Below are 17905 nucleotides of genomic sequence, written 5' to 3' on the forward strand. Positions count from 1 at the left end.
CGCGGCCGTTCCGCGGCCGTTCCGCGGCCGTTCCGCGGCCGTTCCGCGTCCAGTGGAAATCCAGGGTTAAGCCCTGAATGATTCTTTTGATGCCCTGTCCCAACCATTCGTACAATTTAGGTCCATCCACGACATAAGTAGGCTGAAGGCTCCATGTGTCGCTTATTGTCGTGCTGTTTCATAGCTGTTATGCCCTTTCAGGCTCTTGTCTACTCTAAAGCTGTTTTGCCATCATGGTTCAGTTTGGTAGCATATGATGGTTTGAAAGCCCTGGGTGAGACTTGCGTTTCAACTGAGAACAGTAGCTTTGGCTTGGTAGGCGTGGTGTGGGCTGGGCCCGATGGCTACGTCAGCGAGATACATAGCGTGACGTCATACCTAACTAACTTATTCTAACTAAAACCATCATCTCAATAAGCACACCTTACTTTCTCCAAAATATATCCTTTACATTCTCTCCCACTGCTCCTTCACTAGGTGTTTTACTAAGTGAATGTGCTATTAGGTCTATTTACTAACCCAACACCATATGGAGTTGATAAAGCAACTAATAACCACTTCAGAGAGGGGAGGGGAGCCCTATAAAGCTGTCTGTTTTGCTATGTTATGCTGCTGAGCTACAGGAGGCCATATGGAGTCGATAGAGCACTTAATAACTCACTACTCTCTCCTGTGACCTCAGTGTGGTGTCTGGAGCTGCTGTAATAGACTGGAGTGGCCTTATAAAATGTTTAAAAGCAACAACAAAATGCATTTTAGAATTTAAACAGCTGTTTGAATCAACTCAGTATACTGGAAGCTTTGCTGAGTTATTTGATGAAACAAAACTTTACCATCTCTGATTCCTAAACAAACACTGATTTAAAACAAACAGATTGTTTTTCTTTCTTTTTTTTTTTTTTTTAATAATCATCAAACGCTTCATGCATGTGCCACAATAGGAGACCGGAAACACTGCTTGGCGTGAGTGTGTTCAGGGAAGACAGATGCAGGATGTGGGCAACTTGTCAGAGGGTGATGGGTAGTCCCACAGCTCTCTTCCTGCTCTGCTGGGTGTGTCTTCCTCTGTATTTGGCTCATGTGGCCTAGAAGATGATAAAAGGTCACCAGCTGGTTGGTAGCACAGAGTTTTAGAAAAATCATATGTTGAAACATGAGCACTTGAATAGACTGATGTAGTATGGGTTTCACAATGCTATCTCTGTCGTTCACCAATGCAGTGTTGTCAAAGACGGTTGAGACATTTTGATGACTCAGGTGATGTTTCCACACCATATGTAGCGTTTGAACACAATTTACAGCAAGCGTAGCTTAAAAAACAACGCAAAAGCCAAATGTTCTCAATAGATTCCCTGTCATAAAAGTTTCCCACTTTTTAATTACAGTATATCCACATCATAACTGCAGCAAACTCCCTCTAATTAGCAGAGCCCCCTTTGGGCAAGACTTGAAATCCTTGTTAAGAGTTGTAGTGAAGACCACCAGGAGGCTGCCATCTTTGTCTGTTCATTAACTACATGTTGCTATAATAAGTCTGGTAAACCCACTGTTGTCCTGGTTTCTGTCATGTGTTACTACAGGTGCCAGAACGCACTACCTCCAAGTTCTACTGTAGAGAGCTGGTAATGGGACACAAGAGGACGACTTCAAGGTACAGTAGACTGCACTGTATTCACTCTGCACACACAACAAAGAGACACTCGGTACAAAGAGACGTGTGACTCTAACGAGAGCTGAGTTTTCTTTTTCTCTGTTTTCACAAAGCTTGATTGTTGCTGCGTGTCAAGAATGATCAAACCTACAGGGAAACATCCTCCAACATTATTTAGCAGCGTAGATTATGTTTTTCTTCCATTTTAATTGAACTTGTGTGATTGTACAGTATAGAAAAGTTACAGTCTTTATCGTAGATTGAGAATACATGTTTTATACATGTTTTACTGAACACTGTTGAGCATCAATCTATTATAAACAAACCCATTTGTATTTGTCCACCAGCTGCTCTGCTAATAACACATCAAAGGATATCAAATGTTATTTTTACTGCACCATTTCACAACATACAGTACATTATCCCGAGGCACTTTCCAGATTATAGAAAGTAGAGAAGAGAAACCCAGCTGTTCACACAACAATTCACATGTCACAGTGATGTTCGCATTACTTTCCCTTGCATGTAATTAGCTACAAAACACTGTCTTATTACAGTGCGGTACTTCTTCTTCACTCACAGGCTGATATAAAAAGTGATCATTAGCTAAGCTGGTTGCCTAAAGCTTCAAATATATAGGTATAGTTTGTATAGTTAAATATAATGGCACCAGTATTAAGAGATGCCCCAGATACATTGGTATTTTTCATCTTTGGTATTGTAACACTAACTTTTTATCAAGATGGTGGTTTGTGTCACATTATTACTTAGCATACTGGCATATAGCATTAGAGGACAATCTGTCACGGATAAATTAGATTAGTTGAGCTTGGATGATCTCTTTTGATCATGTAAAAATAATGGTGAGAAATGTGGGTCATTGAGCAGCATGAAGGATTTAGTTATTAACATGTATAGATCACATTTCAACTCCTTTATTGTACTTTTGTTTCGTCACACTGTGTGTGTGTGTATGCGTGTGTGTCTCCATCTAGTGGTGGTCCAGTGTCTGGCGTGGATAAAGGAGGAAGGTCTGTATTCCAGGGAGACTCCTCCAGCAGCAGCAGCAGCAACCACCCAGGTCTGTGAAGCTTTGACTCGGCATCTTTCAATGTTTTTTTGAAAGAAAGTAAAAGTCAGACCTCATTTTCTTTCATCTTGGTTATGCAAGTTAAGTCATTGGTTTCCAGCTCAGCCGACACACCCCAAACACACATTTTTGGAGCCAGTACACACACACACACACACACACCGCACACCCTACACTATATTTTCATGAATACACACATACACACAGTGCACAACATGCAAGCAGTCACACCCAACCCTCCACAAACATCAAGCACACCGTATACACTAGCTCTAAACACTGAGAGCACACAACAGAGTAATACGTTCCTGTGTCTACAGAAAGAAAGAGATGTTTCATTTATTTCCTCCTGTGCTGAGAATCAAGGAAACTGCTGTTATAGCAATGGGGAGCGATAGAGAGTAGAGAGGAGGACCAGGGAAAATGTGTTTGCAAAGTCGGTCTCTGTGTGTGTTTAGGAGGAAACAAGATTTGAAGTCGCCCACACAGTTTGGCCTCTGGCCTCAGCCATCTTTGTTTAGAGCGAATGATGAGAGATTCTCCTGGAGACTCATGCAGCTTGACTGTTATGAATAGCCTTCTGTCTGCTATTTCTGTAACTGAGAAAAAGCATGTTTTGGCCATCAAATCAATAAATGTGACCAACATTATGGCTTGTTTAATCAATATATTTTAACTAATGGATCAAATTATGGCAAAGAAGTATTACAAAGATCATCTCACCATAAACGTGAAACTGATCTGGTTCATTGTTTTGCTTTACAACATCCTGTTGCTTTTGTCTTACTTGTAACTGCTACTAATAATATTAGTAGCATATATTATATGTGAATGCATGTGTGTGTGATAGGTTACTTCAAGCTGGAGAGTCCTCTTCTTCATCACCGCCTACAGCAGCACAGAAACACACAAGAAAACATAACCAGTGGACATACACAAGTAAGTGATCCTGCTGTTGGCTGACAGATAATACAAACCCCATTTCTATAAAAAATAATGCAATAAAATCTAGAATCTGTCATTTGTTGAATGACTTGACTTTTATTTTAGAGCAGATAACCAATAAGGGAAATAAATGGTTTTCACCAAGAAACCTACTGGTATATTGTAAAGTTTAAAGAAATAGAATGTGATGCTTGCAACTCACTCAAAAACTTTGGGACAATTTGCTAGACTGAAAGGTTATACAATGAACGCTGTTCTGGAAGGTTCCACAATTGCAGGGTAACATGGAACATGGAAATTTGCTTTTAAACTAAATGGGGACATATATCTTTTCCTTTTACATCCTTACTCAAAATCACAATCAACGGTGCCTGCTCATCATTTTTACATGCATTCATTGTGATTCTCAAATTGTCCTTTATATTGTCACCTGTCAGTACACGTACACAGGTCACTGTAATCCCCCTCTGACAATGATTGTAAAATAACCATAACATTTTTTCCCATCACTTTATCTGTAGAAGCTTACAGTTTATATCTAATCATCTTTATCTGTACATGACACAATTATTGATAATTTCCTACTCTTCCTGACCTCACCTCATGTACTCACACTGTCCCTCACTTCAATCACACAGGCTGTCAAATCTGGTCTCGGCCGACTGAACAAAGCCACAGAATACTCCTCTTCCAGTGATGAGATCAGTAGCAGTGATGAGGACGAGAGGAGCAGGTGAGATCTTCATCAGTATAATATTTGCTAATATTTGTATTGTTTCAAGCTTTTTTGATGCAAGACAATCAAATAATTGTGACTGATTTTGCCTTTTATTTAAAAAAAAACAAAAAAAACAAAACATACTTTGAGTGGTGAGTGTTGAGCCATTCTTCCAGAAAAGCATAATTTGTTACATGCTGCAGATGAGACAGCATATTGTGAAACCAGTTTTTTTTTTTTTTTACAAGTGGAGAATTGGTGCGAGGAGTCGCTCAGAATTCTGCTGAGCAAGCCTACTGTATGAGTGGAAACAGTTTCTGCAGACCACTTAACTCCAGCTACACCTACATAACTCTTTTGACAGCTTTAAAATACAGTAATTGCCAAAAGGTAGCTTCATGTGTCTATGAAGGGTTTACTGGGCCATTCACAGCCGAATATTAAAAATAGGACAAGCTAAATCTGTCACTGAATTACATTTTATAGACAAATGTGGGGGAAAAGGCAAATCATATTCTTACCATAATATATTGTATTTATATTTCTGCTTATGTTGAGGATAAAAACATTAGCGTCTTAATTATTTTTGACATTAATTAAATCTCTGCTGGTTCTGCTGCCAACTCCAGGAAGTAAAGATGCCTTGTTTGTATGTTATATCCAGTGTTGTTAATGAACGCGTTCAAAAAAGCGCGTTCATTGAACACGTTCATTTTTCTGTGAACTTTGAACTGAACGAAACACATTTGTAAATAAAGAACTTGAACGTGGATTAGTTCAAATTGTGTGAAATAAACGACGAACGTCAATGTTGAGGTCAAATTAAAAGTTACGGAATTTTTTTTCTCCTGATGAGTCAAGTGACATGACCTGCTCGCACTTTAGAAACAGCGTGCTGTTGTCACTCACTGCCCCACGGGCGCGACTCCTAAACTTCACAGCTTCACACTACGTTGCCTGTGCATTGCGCACACAAGCCATAACAACGAGCATAGCAACGCCGGACTCCCATTGTGAGGTAAGGGACTACAGCTGATTCGTTTCAGGGAATATAGGCGAAATTCACACACATCAATATAAACACGGAGCACATAATTTAACACCGCCCTCCATTGACTAAGTGGGCATTGAAAATGAGCGTTCACCACAGACGGCACACATGTCGACTCTCAGCGAGCAATTAAGTACCAGAATACTACTAACCTTCATAAACAACGCACAGCTACACATAAACAGCTTTAAAGTTGCAGGAAAGCACACTGTACACATTAAACAAGGTGAGACACGACAGTGAAAATACACATATTACTGCCAACGGCGTCAACAAGTTAACAAGGCAATTCAATACTATGATAGGAACAGCACTCGCATTCCTTCATTTACTTATACCCGGAGTGTCAAACAAAGCACACCTCCAGATCGCAAGTCAAAACACAGGTAAATAAATCCCAGATCTCTGATCTCTCAGGTAAAACTTTGATTAACAGGAAAAAAGTAGAGTCCCTTAATGACTGCCGCTGCTGTTTTTTGTTTGTTTTTTACTTACGCATAGTGATTGAAGTCATAGTTTGAAAAACAAGTTCAGTCTTTCATTTTCATTTGTCACCTAAAAAAATTAACTGAACTTTAAGCTAGTTCAAAATTGAAATGGTGAACTATGAACGTGAACAGTTCACTTTGAACATGTGTGAACTGAACTTTGAACTAGTTCCTGAAAAGTGTGAACTTGCACAACACTGGTTATATCTTATTCGTAACTAATAATTGCAACATTTGAGGTCAGACTCCATTCTTCTGCCTGTGCTTCAAGGTCTGGTCTGTGCAACGGAAAAGGGAAACACTTCAGAGGAATCCCTGATGGTATCGTCCTGCAACCTCACCACAATCTTCACCAGGTACCCTGCTCATGCACGCACACACACACACACACACACACACACACACACACACACACACACACACACACACACACACACACACACACACACACACACAGGGAGAGAGAGAGCATACGGATTCATATTTCTGGTTATTATATGTCTATTGTTGAAGAATAGGAAAAAATAATAATCAGGTAACTATGGTGGCCTTTGCGTTCCATAAAGGATGTTCGTCTTTTCGTAAGCTAGTACTTAACTTATTATGCATAATGCACGCTATAGCTGGTTTGTCCATCAAGGCTGAATCAGCAACATGGCAGCGCTAGACAGTGGCCTCAGCAAAGCAAAGCCCTTGCCAGAAGTCCATATAAAAACTACAGTGATTTAATTTAAAAGCTTTTATACACTTGAAGGAACATACCTCTAGGTACTGTATTAAATTTCCGCCGCAAATCCTCCTAAATGTTACACACTGGACCTTTAAATCAAAAACAAAATAAGGAAGACCGGGGCACAAGAGACTGTTATGACTTCACAAGCCTTCGGCTATTCTGTCCCCCTTACTAAAATTATGTATGTGTGCCTGTGTGGTTGTGTTATACAGACCTCACGGATGGGTGCAGATGATAACTACCTGCTGCCAGACCTCCTGCAGAAAACCTCTCCCTCCAGTCCGACCCGTAATGCACTGGGGCAACAGCAACAAACGCATGAACTCAGCTACTCGCAGTTGCCCACAGCCCCTCGATGCCCCACACATCAGGAGATCAATGCAAATCTGGTAGGAATCATTTACACCAAGGACAGGCACAAGGAGAGAGACATACTTGTCGTAACACACATATACTTATGCACACACAACATATTGAATTTTGTCAGTAATTTTTTTCATGCCTTATTTCACCCAGTTATCATTTAGTTCACACTACTGCAGAGGCTGTGTTCAGAAATTATATATTCAATCAATACATTCATTGCCAAAGTCCATGGTCAACAACTACTGATTCTCCTTTGGAACTTCAGGAATTTTGACCTTATGAAGACATATAATGTTCATGATTGACCAAAGGAGTTGAGAGACAATTCATCCATTCAAGTTCAAAAATCATTTGAGATCACTGTGTTTTGTCAAAGCAATTTAAATGTCAGAAGGAATAACTCAGCAGCAGTTGCACCAGCTACATTTTTACACTAGAGGGAGATGGCAGCACAGTTTAGGTGCATTTGGAATGACATAATAAGTGTTTCCTTTGTTCTCAAAAATAAAGGTTTTTAAACTTTTAATATGCAATAAAAACAACAATCCACAATGTAATATGAAATAAATGTCTGTTTTGTTTTTGTTGTTTTTATTCATCAGGCTGTTGGCAGTCCTCATGGCAAAAACACCTCCTCATCTTCCTCTTCCTCCTTCTTGTCCTTCATTGATCCAAGATTGATCCCCATATCTTCACCACCACAGAGCCCCAGTGAGTACATTTACATGCATCCACAACAATAGATGGAACATTTCCCAGATGTTGTTGTGTGATGTGAGGTAGTCATGAGACAGAGAGGGAGATGTTTATTTAGTTCTTGTTTATTGTGTGTCCTTGTGTAGCAGGCGGTAAGGATGAGCCAGTCAAGCGAGAGAACCACAGGAAAGGCTCTGTGGTGAACGTGAACCCGACCAACATTCGACCACAGAGTGACTCTCCAGAGATCCGCAAGTACAAGAAGAAATTCAACACAGAGGTTCTCTGTGCTGGACTATGGGGTTTGTAGTTCATACTGGCTTCTTTTTTTTACCTTGAGATATGTACATGTTGTATAATTGACAATCCTACATGGGCTGGCGTCAATGTGGGACTGTTGCATGGCACAGCCTGCTTTTTTATTGGTTAAATTGTGTGTAGGTGTGAATTTGTTGGTGGGGACAGAGAATGGTCTGTGGCTACTGGACCGAAGTGGTCAAGGGAAAGTCTACTCTCTCATCAGCAGACGAAGGTTTCAGCAGATGGACGTGCTGGAGGGTCTTAATGTTCTCATCACTATATCAGGTAAATGTTATGTAGGACACACTGACATAAATCAAAATACCACACGGTCTACAATTGTATGCCTTCTTGTTTGATGTGGATTCTTCTGAAGTCTGAACTTTGTCTGACGCTACAAAACCTAACATATCATTTGACTATGCCATCTAAATTTATCAGAAATCTTACCCCAAGATGTGACTCACAGTAAGGAGTGAAGTTAAACAAATCACAAATCACAAGTCATATATTTGCCTCACTTTAAAGGATGGAATCCTTCCCTTTTACCAGCACTTGTTGTCCTTGAGCAGAGTTTCAGCACAGGAATGCACAACAAAACAAGTCCAATCTTTCCCCAATCAATACAAGTGATTAATTCCTGGTTTATTTTATTTTACTATTGTTTAATTGAGTACAAATCCGTGTGTGTCTTTACATAATTACTACACAGATATTAATCATTACCTAAACAACTCCACCCCTCTCTGTTTGTGTGCAGGTAAAAAGAACAAACTCCGCCTGTACTACCTGTCCTGGTTGAGGAACAAAATCCTCCGTAATGACCCAGAGGTGGAGAAGAGACTAGGTTGGACTTCAGTAGGTGACCTGGAGGGTTGTGTCCATTATAAAGTGGGTAAGTGCACATTGGTTCACTGGTTAAGTGCCGTCGACTGTGAAGGAGAAAACACAAGTCACTTCTATTAAGGCACATCCATGCACCTCAGATTGTATAACTTTCAAAAATGATCACAATGTCTTTGTTTTTCAGTGCGTTACGAGAAAATAAAGTTTCTAGTGATTGCTCTGAAGAACGCTGTGGAAGTGTACGCCTGGGCCCCGAAACCCTACCACAAGTTCATGGCCTTCAAGGTTAGTTACTTTTTGGAGTATTTCACTTATTGATCTTTGTTCTGGTCAAAGAGATTATTGTGTGTATTGTGTATGCACACTACATATGAATGTTACAAGTTATACAAAGATTTTTCTGTATCAAAACGTACAACAATGTTCTGTTTGTCCATGTAACTCTTTTGTGACCAATGAAACAATTTAAGAAATATTGCGAGAATAGTTGAAATTTCTTCTTAAAAGTAATGTAATGTAAAAGTGATGACTTAGTTAACTATCAGCATTCAAACGCCATTTACATATACATTTACTAGTGCTGTCAGTTAAACGTGTTATTAACGCTGTTAACGCGAATCCATTTTAATGGCGTACATTTTTTTATCGCGCGATTATAGCGATGTGCGCTTCTCCATGTGTGGACCACTAGCTCCTTCAGCTCGGATTAGCTCGTTACGGCAGCAACACATTAAACCACGGGACTTCGTCTGCGTTGAAGAACGGCTCTTTATTCACAACACTGCGGGGTGATACACAGCCTCTCCTGATCTCAATATCATTGAGCCACTCTGGAGAGACCTCAGAAGAATGGGCAGCTTTGCCATCTGAGAAAAAAAAGAACCTCATCCACAACTACCACAAAAGACTTCAAGCTGTCATTGATGTTAAAGGGGGAAATACACAGTATTAAGAACTGTGGTATGCAAACTTTTGATCATTTGGGTACTTTCTTTTGTCGTTTTGATTTAAAAAGAGTAAACACAGTTGTTTGCCAATAAACTGTATTTATTATTTATTTTAAAGGTTTTTGTATCATTCATATTCTCTGAAGAATGGCCAAGAAATCATAAATTCTCCCAGGGTATGTAAACTTAAGAGCACAACTGTACGTGCATGCGGGAAATGCAAGGCATCTTTCTGTGGGAACATAAGGGTGCATCATTTGCCCACCTTTTTGAAAAAATTTGAAAATCAAGTTGTACCTAGTATAATTTTTTTTACACTTGCCAAAGTAAACTTCCATGAGAAATTTCATGAAATTCTATTGATGTCTACTGGGTCCACCGAGCCTCTGACGTTAAGTGCCTGCGGCGGCCTTAAATCTGGGCTGAAAAATAATTTTTTCTTCAAACAACACAACAATACCTGATATTGTGAATTACAATTTAGGACCAATTTCTTATTCAAGGTCCTTGTTAAGGCCACCACAGGCACTTAAATTCAGAGGCTCGGTGGACCCAGTAGATACTATTCAATCAAGTTACCGTATAAGGCGCACTTAAAAGCCTTTAATTTTCTCAAAAAACAACTGTGCGCTTTATAATCCGAGCGCCTTATATATGGATCAATTGGTAAAGTTTGACTTTATCTGTTTTGTTGACATTCCCTTTAGCACTGCTCTATCTAGTGGATGAATAACGCAACCCCAGTCAAACGTTTGACTGCAATATCTTCTATTCTCTGCGCCTTATAATCCGGGGGGCCCTATATATGAAAACAGTTCTAAAATAGGACATTCATTGAAGGTGTGCCTTATAATCCGGTGCGGAAAATACGGTAATATTCCACAGATTTTCTTTTATTTGCTAATGTCACATTTTAAAATTGGGTACAAGTTGAATTTCTGACATTGGGGCAAATGATGTACCCTAAGGAACATGGTAAATATAACCCTAGCCTAACAGGCTTACAATGCTGTCTTCTGTCATTATGTCTGTCCTGACCATGTTCACATATCTAGGACACTGATAGACCGAGACAACAATCTATTAGGGTCATTTTCACAAAGACACATTTCCACATACATATACACATACACACACACACACCATGACACATCCCAGCTGAGCAGAGCAGTGTCCCATTTGTGCTTGTCCCTCGTGGTGTGGGCTACTTTGTTGCTTCTGGGTCAATGAATAATAAACCTTCTAAAAAGGTATTTTAAAAAGTATTTTCAATATAGATGAAATGCATATGTTTGAGTCCAGAACAATGTGTTTGAACATGTCTCATATACTGAATAACTATTGTACTGTTTCACCCAGTGTGACGAGTGTCCTGGACTGAGATTCACAGCCAGCTAAACTCTTTCTGACATGTTTATCCAAGGAACAGGCTGAAGTTGTGACTGGATTGCATGTAATGCCAGAAATTGTGAAACTGAAACGAATACAAAAAGGATCATGTACCACAAGGTCAATAATACAAGTTTACATGTAGTCTGCTACATGTAAACGGAGGTAGCGGATCTAACACATACAGATCTACGGCAGAGTCCGCGATCACATCTCACTCGTTCATTAACAAATTACGATAAGGTTGTGCTTTGATACGAACTGCGCATGCTCCAAGGACTTAATCATAGCATCTGATACATACAGTTTGACCTGCTGGAAAGTTCTACAACTGTAAAATTCCCAGTTGTGTCCAGATGTCTTACCTCTCTTCTTTTTGCAAGATATGCTTCCCTTGCAGCTGGATCATTGTTAATGCTCGCTCTGTGTCATGCTAATTTTGATAGTGATAGGGGCCTCTAAAATGTTCAAATGATCATGCTAAAGTGTGTAATATCTTTAAATGTAAAACTAATTAACATTCTAGAAGTGTCATGGATAACCTGAGAGCTTTGAATAGCATTATATAGTGACATTCCTTACAGCTGTGCCACCTGATTAAAATGGTTGAACCACCTGACAATTTCAACTAAACTCAAATTAAACAGCTTCTGTTTGGATGCAAGCATTATTTTCTACCCTTGTCACACTTAAAAAAAAAAAAAAAAAGATTAAAATATTTTTTTTCTAGTTTTACATTGGTTGGATTACCTGAAATGGAAAGTATACCTACCTAAATATGAGTTGAAAGTAGTTATTTTTATCAGTATTTGACTTTTGAGAGATCTGCAAACCTTTTTGCTTAGTCCCAAGGGTCTCTGGGGTTCCTCTGGCTGATGCAACATTCAGTTTACAGCTATTGTCTCTTGATTTCAAAATAAAGTCCAGTGTTTATGGTTGCACCACCCAGATATTTAGGAAATGTAAATTGCTGGACAAAAGTTTTGCAGTTATTTTGCAGCTTTAAAACTATTGGCATTAGGGGAAAAAACATTATTCGAAAGACTTCAAACATAACATAATACCAGAGTACTTTATTTTGAATTTATCATTATTAAAATAAAATGTTTAATAGTTTTCTTAGTCTGCTCACTTGCTCGGACAGCTGCATAGCCTGATATCTTAGAGGTTTGGGAAGCCAAAACATAAAAGAATATAATTATTTGAATTTACTTAAAAAGTATATGAAAATTAATAGGTTTTATAGAATAAAGTGATATATGTCATGAAAAGATTAAATTGTGTTTTTTTTTTTAAATAATGGACTTGGACACAATATGCACGTCATGTCATTGGACCCTTCTACACTACATAGTTTAAGCGTCTCTCTTCAGGAAAGACTAGATATATACTTGAGATGAGATGACATCATGTCCATCTTCTGAAAGATGCTCTTCAGACTCTCACAAGGTGTCCACATTCTCCCCATCTTCACAAGTCACATTCTGAACACTGTGTCTGTTTGTTTATCCAGTCATTCAGATCTTTGCCTCAAAAACCACTGTCTGTTGACCTGACTGTGGAGGAAGGTCAGCGGTTGAAGGTCATCTACGGCTCCCTGTCCGGTTTCCACGCCATTGATGTCGACTCTGGAACACCATACGACCTGTACCTGCCTACACATGTGAGACTGTACCCTTTCTCTCTCTCTCTCTCTCTCAGGATGAATCGATTAGGCCTGATTGGAATTTGTTTGCCAAATTGACAAAGGTCAAGTCAAACGCTTGTTTTTTTTTTTGTTGGTTTATTTGCTCCACAAATGCTTTGAGCAAATTGAGTACAGAATAACCAATATCCAGGTCTCTCACAGCACACGTAATTTGCCACTACACTTCAACTTCACAAGTTATTTGAGCCTTGAAAGCAATGTATTTAAACGAAAACTACAGAATTTGTACAAATACTGATCTGTGTCACCTATATTTTAATAGCGAATGGAAAGGGGGGGCACAGGATTTATACAGTGTGTACTGCAATGTAAGGTTTTATAAATAACTCGGCCTGAAATGAGCTTATCCTCTTTCAAAGACAAGCAACCACCACTGCAGTAAATGCAGTATAGTGATTTGTCAATGTCTTTGACTTTTTCATAAAAATACCCCATCTGTTACATATTATTTAATATTATACATTAAGATGATATGAGAATATTTTCTTCAACACCAGCTGTTTTCTCTCTACTCATCCATCTCATCTCTCTCTCTCTCTTCCCTCAGTCCCTCAGGTTGTTCTTCACTTCCTTTTTCCTCACCCTCCTCCCACCCATTTCTCTAATGTGTTCTTCCTGTTTTCCTTTATACACATTGCTCCACTCTCATCCCACTCAATCTCTCATTATGTTTCCTGTTGCTACATCTCTCTCTCTCTCTCTCTCTCTCTCTCTCTCTCTCTCTCTCTCTCTCTCTCTCTCTCTCTCTCTCTCTCTCTCTCTCTCTCTCTCTCTCTCTCTCTCTCTCTCTCTCTCCATCTCCCTTGTCTGGGCAGGATGTTGTGACTCATGTCTAATTGTTTCTTTCATCCCTTGTGTGTTTTTTGATCTGTTGGTTTAAAAACTGATTGGGTGAAGCCTCAGTCAAAGGTTGGCTTCTGTGTGTTTCAGTCATTAGTACGGTTTTGTTGTCCAGTCACAGTTGACCATGCCTCTTGTTGGTGCACTGGCATTATGTTTTGTTTTGTTCTGTTTCGTTCCGTTCTTTTTGTGAATTTGTGAATGCAATATCTCAAGACTGTCCCGTGGTAATCCTTATACACAAGCATCCACTTGGAATAGAGTAGAATGGACTAGAAAACAGACAGTGATAATGTTCCACTCAGCTGCGTTGTTGCACAGTTCCAGTTACATTCACTTCCACAAACTCACGAGAGTGCAGTTCTTTAAAGACACATGGATGACGTAAACACCCACCTTTACATACGTCAACCATGTGCACCACATGAACCAATGGCCCACTGCTGGTACAGTTAGAGACGGTGCAGGTGATAATGTCTTTCTCCTGCTGTATGTGGGCATGCCAAGCTATCCACGAGTCATGTTTAGCTCTAGAAACATCTTGGTAATTATGTTTTTAACTTGAAGCTCAGGAAATCACACATTTCAACATTATTGGAATTGTTTTCAAGCCTGTCTTCATAGCTAAGCGTTTTTACATTCATGCCATTGGATATTTGTGTTGTGTCCAGTAGTATATTACATCCTTTGAGTGGGTGTTGAAATGTTTTATACCTGATCAGCGTGGAAATAATTATTTTTTTCCACTTTCTCATTTCCTGTAGCAGCTAATGTGTCCACTTTGAAAACCACAGGCTAGCCAGTTTCCCACTTGTGAGACTGACTTGCTTGGTTACAAGGCTTGTCATGGGTCACGTCTTTTGAAACCGTGAAAGATTAAATCAGCAATATGAAGAGTTGTGGCCAGTGAACTCTCCTTCATATCGTCTTTCATAAATGATCTCCTGTAATGGCGCCACTCGTCACCCCCGTGCAGCCAGACTGGTTATCACCTCAGCTGCTCTCAGTTTGCCTCCAAATGCAGGGGCCACTGGTCTCGGTCAAGAGCCTCCCTCCCCCTCCTGCTTCACAAGGGTCAGCTACTCATGTTGCCTGCCGACTCTCCTCCAACACTGCCAGTTACTCCCTGTGCCTGAAATCATAGTGTTCAGTGACTCCATTGTAAGATTTGTTAAACTACTGTCAGCTGTCACATGCCTGTCGCAGCGCTGTAAAATGACATGAATAATACAGTTTCCAGCTTCTCAAATGTGAATAGTTTCTGTTTTCCTTGCTTCATATGACAACAAATTCATTCAAAATAAGACATATGAGAACATTTTTTATTTTATGGTTCAGGAAACGCCAATCTTTTTTTTTCCTTTCTTTTTTTTTTTTTACATTTTCTGACATTTTGTGAAAAAGTACAATTAATCATGAAAATAATCATTAGTTGCAGCCCGAAATAACATTAATTCTCTGTGCTGGGAAAATATCCAGTTGCATCACCTTATATACATAGACATGATTTCACTTTCTGCACATGCACACACAGATCAGTTTCCTCTGCAGAGAAACTCTGTGCAATTTTACTAACAATCTATGTCACTTTGATTGTTTTATTATGTATCACAACCAAAACTCAGAGACTAAGTAAGACCCTTTGGAGCTGTGCGTTTTTGCACTATTTATCTTGCTTTTCAAGGGATACGTTGTCTTTCACACACACATGCACACACTCATTTGCTGTTGCAGCTAAAATTAACTCTGTGCGTGCGTGCGTGCGTGCGTGCGTGCGTCCTGACCGAGTCTTGCCCCTGTTTAATTTTTTCTCTTCACTTCCACATCCTCTGGTATATTAACCGAGTCTGCACACATCTGCTACACTGGTGCCTTATGCTGCTACTGCTGCACATATCATTGCTTCTCTTTCTCTCCCACATATACATTCAAGCTTTCAACACTCTCTCTTACACACATACACACACACACACACACCAGCTGGTCAACCCACTCATTTATACCTCAACATGCTCATGGTTCACTTTCCTTGAGAACTCTGGTGGACATTTCTCACTCCCAGGATTCTTCACAGCCATTCACACACATACATTCTCTTTTTTACATTGCACACATACACTTACCACATACACACACACACTCACTTTCATACACACAATGCAGCACTCACCCACATAAAGCAGCGCACACACACACACACACAGTATCTTCCCTTGTCGCCTGCTAACTATGTAACAATGCTGATTCCGAGGCAAAGGATAAAGATTGCGTTGCGTCTGTGGATGCCTGTTCTGATGCTCAGGATCGTAGTGGCTCACACTCTGGTAACGTACGAAACATGATTGACAAGGATCTATATTTGTCTCCTGTTAATAACTTGGCACAGGACACTGCCGAACTCCCCTATTTTCTGGTGACGCTTTGTTGTTGCACACTTGTTGAATGGGAATTCTCTGTTATGATTCATTCTGTGCAGTTTTCTTTTTTCTGTCTAGTAGTAATATTGCTGGTTTGACAGAGGCTGATATGAAACTACATTTTTTCCATATATTTACTCATTTTTGTGCTGATTAAATTTCTTCATTTCAAAACGTTTATGTACATGTACCTATATTATATATGAATAAATATGATAATTTAATTGTACTGTTTTTCAACTGATAAGACAGATTTTTATATAAACTATGTTGTTTGTTAGATATAGTTTGTTGAGCAGAATATTTGCCTAGACTATGACTATGAGACTATGTTGAGGCTTTTGTCACTTTCCACAATTATTCTAAAACGTATGATGAAAACAAACTTTGTTTAGGTAAAAAGCTCCTATTTCTCACTTAAATCTGTTTTTTTACACAGTTTAAAGAACATTTCCCTAATGTTGTTAATGTTTTTCTTTGCCTCCATAGTCGTGTACATTCTACTTTTCACTTTTGTTGTAGTTTTTTTTATAGTACTGTCATAAGAAATCCTTCTTCTTTGGTTTCTACAACCACAGACATTAAACAACCCCCAACTGTTTGAATGAACTCACTGTTTGAACTAATTTTGTTTCTGTTTGTTTATTTATTTTATTTATTGTTTAATAGATCCAGGGTTCCATTCGTCCCCATGCCATCATTATTTTGCCAAACAGCGCAGGAACAGAGGTTCTGGTTTGCTATGAAGACGAGGGCGTCTACATTGACACCTACGGACGCATCATCAAGGATACGGTGCTGCAGTGGGGGGAGATGCCTGCATCAGTTGGTAAATTTCATTCATGCAAATACGTAGGGCTTTACCAACCGACTCAAATACTAAATAAAACATGGAAAAAACAATCAGCGTACACAATTTTTATCTGTGTGGTTTTGCTTATTTTAGATTATCATTTCAGTCTGCAAACAGTGACCATCACTGTAAAGACTCTGTCTCTACAGCACAGATCTGGAACTTTCCTTTGCACCAAGGACTTAACCTGAACCAGATTCTATGAAGACAGATTTAGGACAGGGTTTGCTAAATATATCATGGCAGTGATGTTGCATGTGTGTTGGATTCAGTAAATGGGTCTTTCTTCTAGGATAAAGATCTCTTTTTTTTTTTCTCTCTCTCTGTCTTTAGCCTACCTTCAGTCTAACCAGGTGATGGGTTGGGGAGAAAAGGCCATTGAATTGAGGTCTGCCAACACAGGAAACCTGGAGGGAGTTTTCATGCACAAAAAGGCCCAAAAACTCAAGTTTCTATGCGAGAGGAATGACAAGGTAGGAGTTTAGAACTTTTCTAAATTTCAGATATTCATAGTATTAAAATCGTATCCAGTAGACACTTTAAATTATGATAAAGTTTTAACAAACAACTTGCAAAATTTCAATGGACCGTGTATAATATATATATAATAATATATTAACAATATACTATTTTTCCGAAATGATCATTTAATGCATACTTAATGAAAGAGATTGAATTATCAGCAATGCTCGACTTTTGAACTCTGTGGTAAGACAAATGGTTGAAATGAAAGTTGTAAACATGTTTTATTGTTCATAAACCTGAACCTCTCTCTTGCTGCAGATATTCTTCGCCTCGGTGCAGTCAGGAGGTAGCAGTCAGATTTACTTCATGACTCTTGGACAGAACTCGCTGTTCAACTGGTAA

General features: G+C 39.2%; 1 protein-coding gene across 3 annotated transcripts in view; it reads left to right on the forward strand.

Moving 5' to 3' along the window:
* The window catches only part of LOC310940874 (mitogen-activated protein kinase kinase kinase kinase 4), a gene marked incomplete at its 3' end in the record, with an annotated part of 64527 nt that extends 46622 nt beyond the window's left edge, over nt 1-17905 (forward strand). For 2 of the 3 annotated variants that reach the window (XM_083905910.1, XM_083905911.1), the window contains exons 19-33: nt 1581-1651; nt 2647-2732; nt 3592-3680; nt 4325-4419; nt 6215-6299; nt 6889-7065; nt 7645-7753; nt 7885-8040; nt 8180-8323; nt 8799-8933; nt 9069-9169; nt 12734-12883; nt 16855-17014; nt 17372-17511; nt 17822-17905. In XM_083905910.1, the coding sequence (XP_083762036.1) occupies nt 1581-1651; nt 2647-2732; nt 3592-3680; nt 4325-4419; nt 6215-6299; nt 6889-7065; nt 7645-7753; nt 7885-8040; nt 8180-8323; nt 8799-8933; nt 9069-9169; nt 12734-12883; nt 16855-17014; nt 17372-17511; nt 17822-17905 (1782 nt within the window). The remainder of the gene's footprint in view (nt 1-1580; nt 1652-2646; nt 2733-3591; nt 3681-4324; nt 4420-6214; nt 6300-6888; nt 7066-7644; nt 7754-7884; nt 8041-8179; nt 8324-8798; nt 8934-9068; nt 9170-12733; nt 12884-16854; nt 17015-17371; nt 17512-17821) is intronic. The other variant, XM_083905912.1, reaches the window with a different exon arrangement.

The sequence above is a fragment of the Microchirus variegatus genome (assembly GCF_963457635.1).
Source record: "Microchirus variegatus genome assembly, chromosome: 19".
NCBI classification, from domain to species: Eukaryota; Metazoa; Chordata; class Actinopteri; order Pleuronectiformes; family Soleidae; genus Microchirus; species Microchirus variegatus.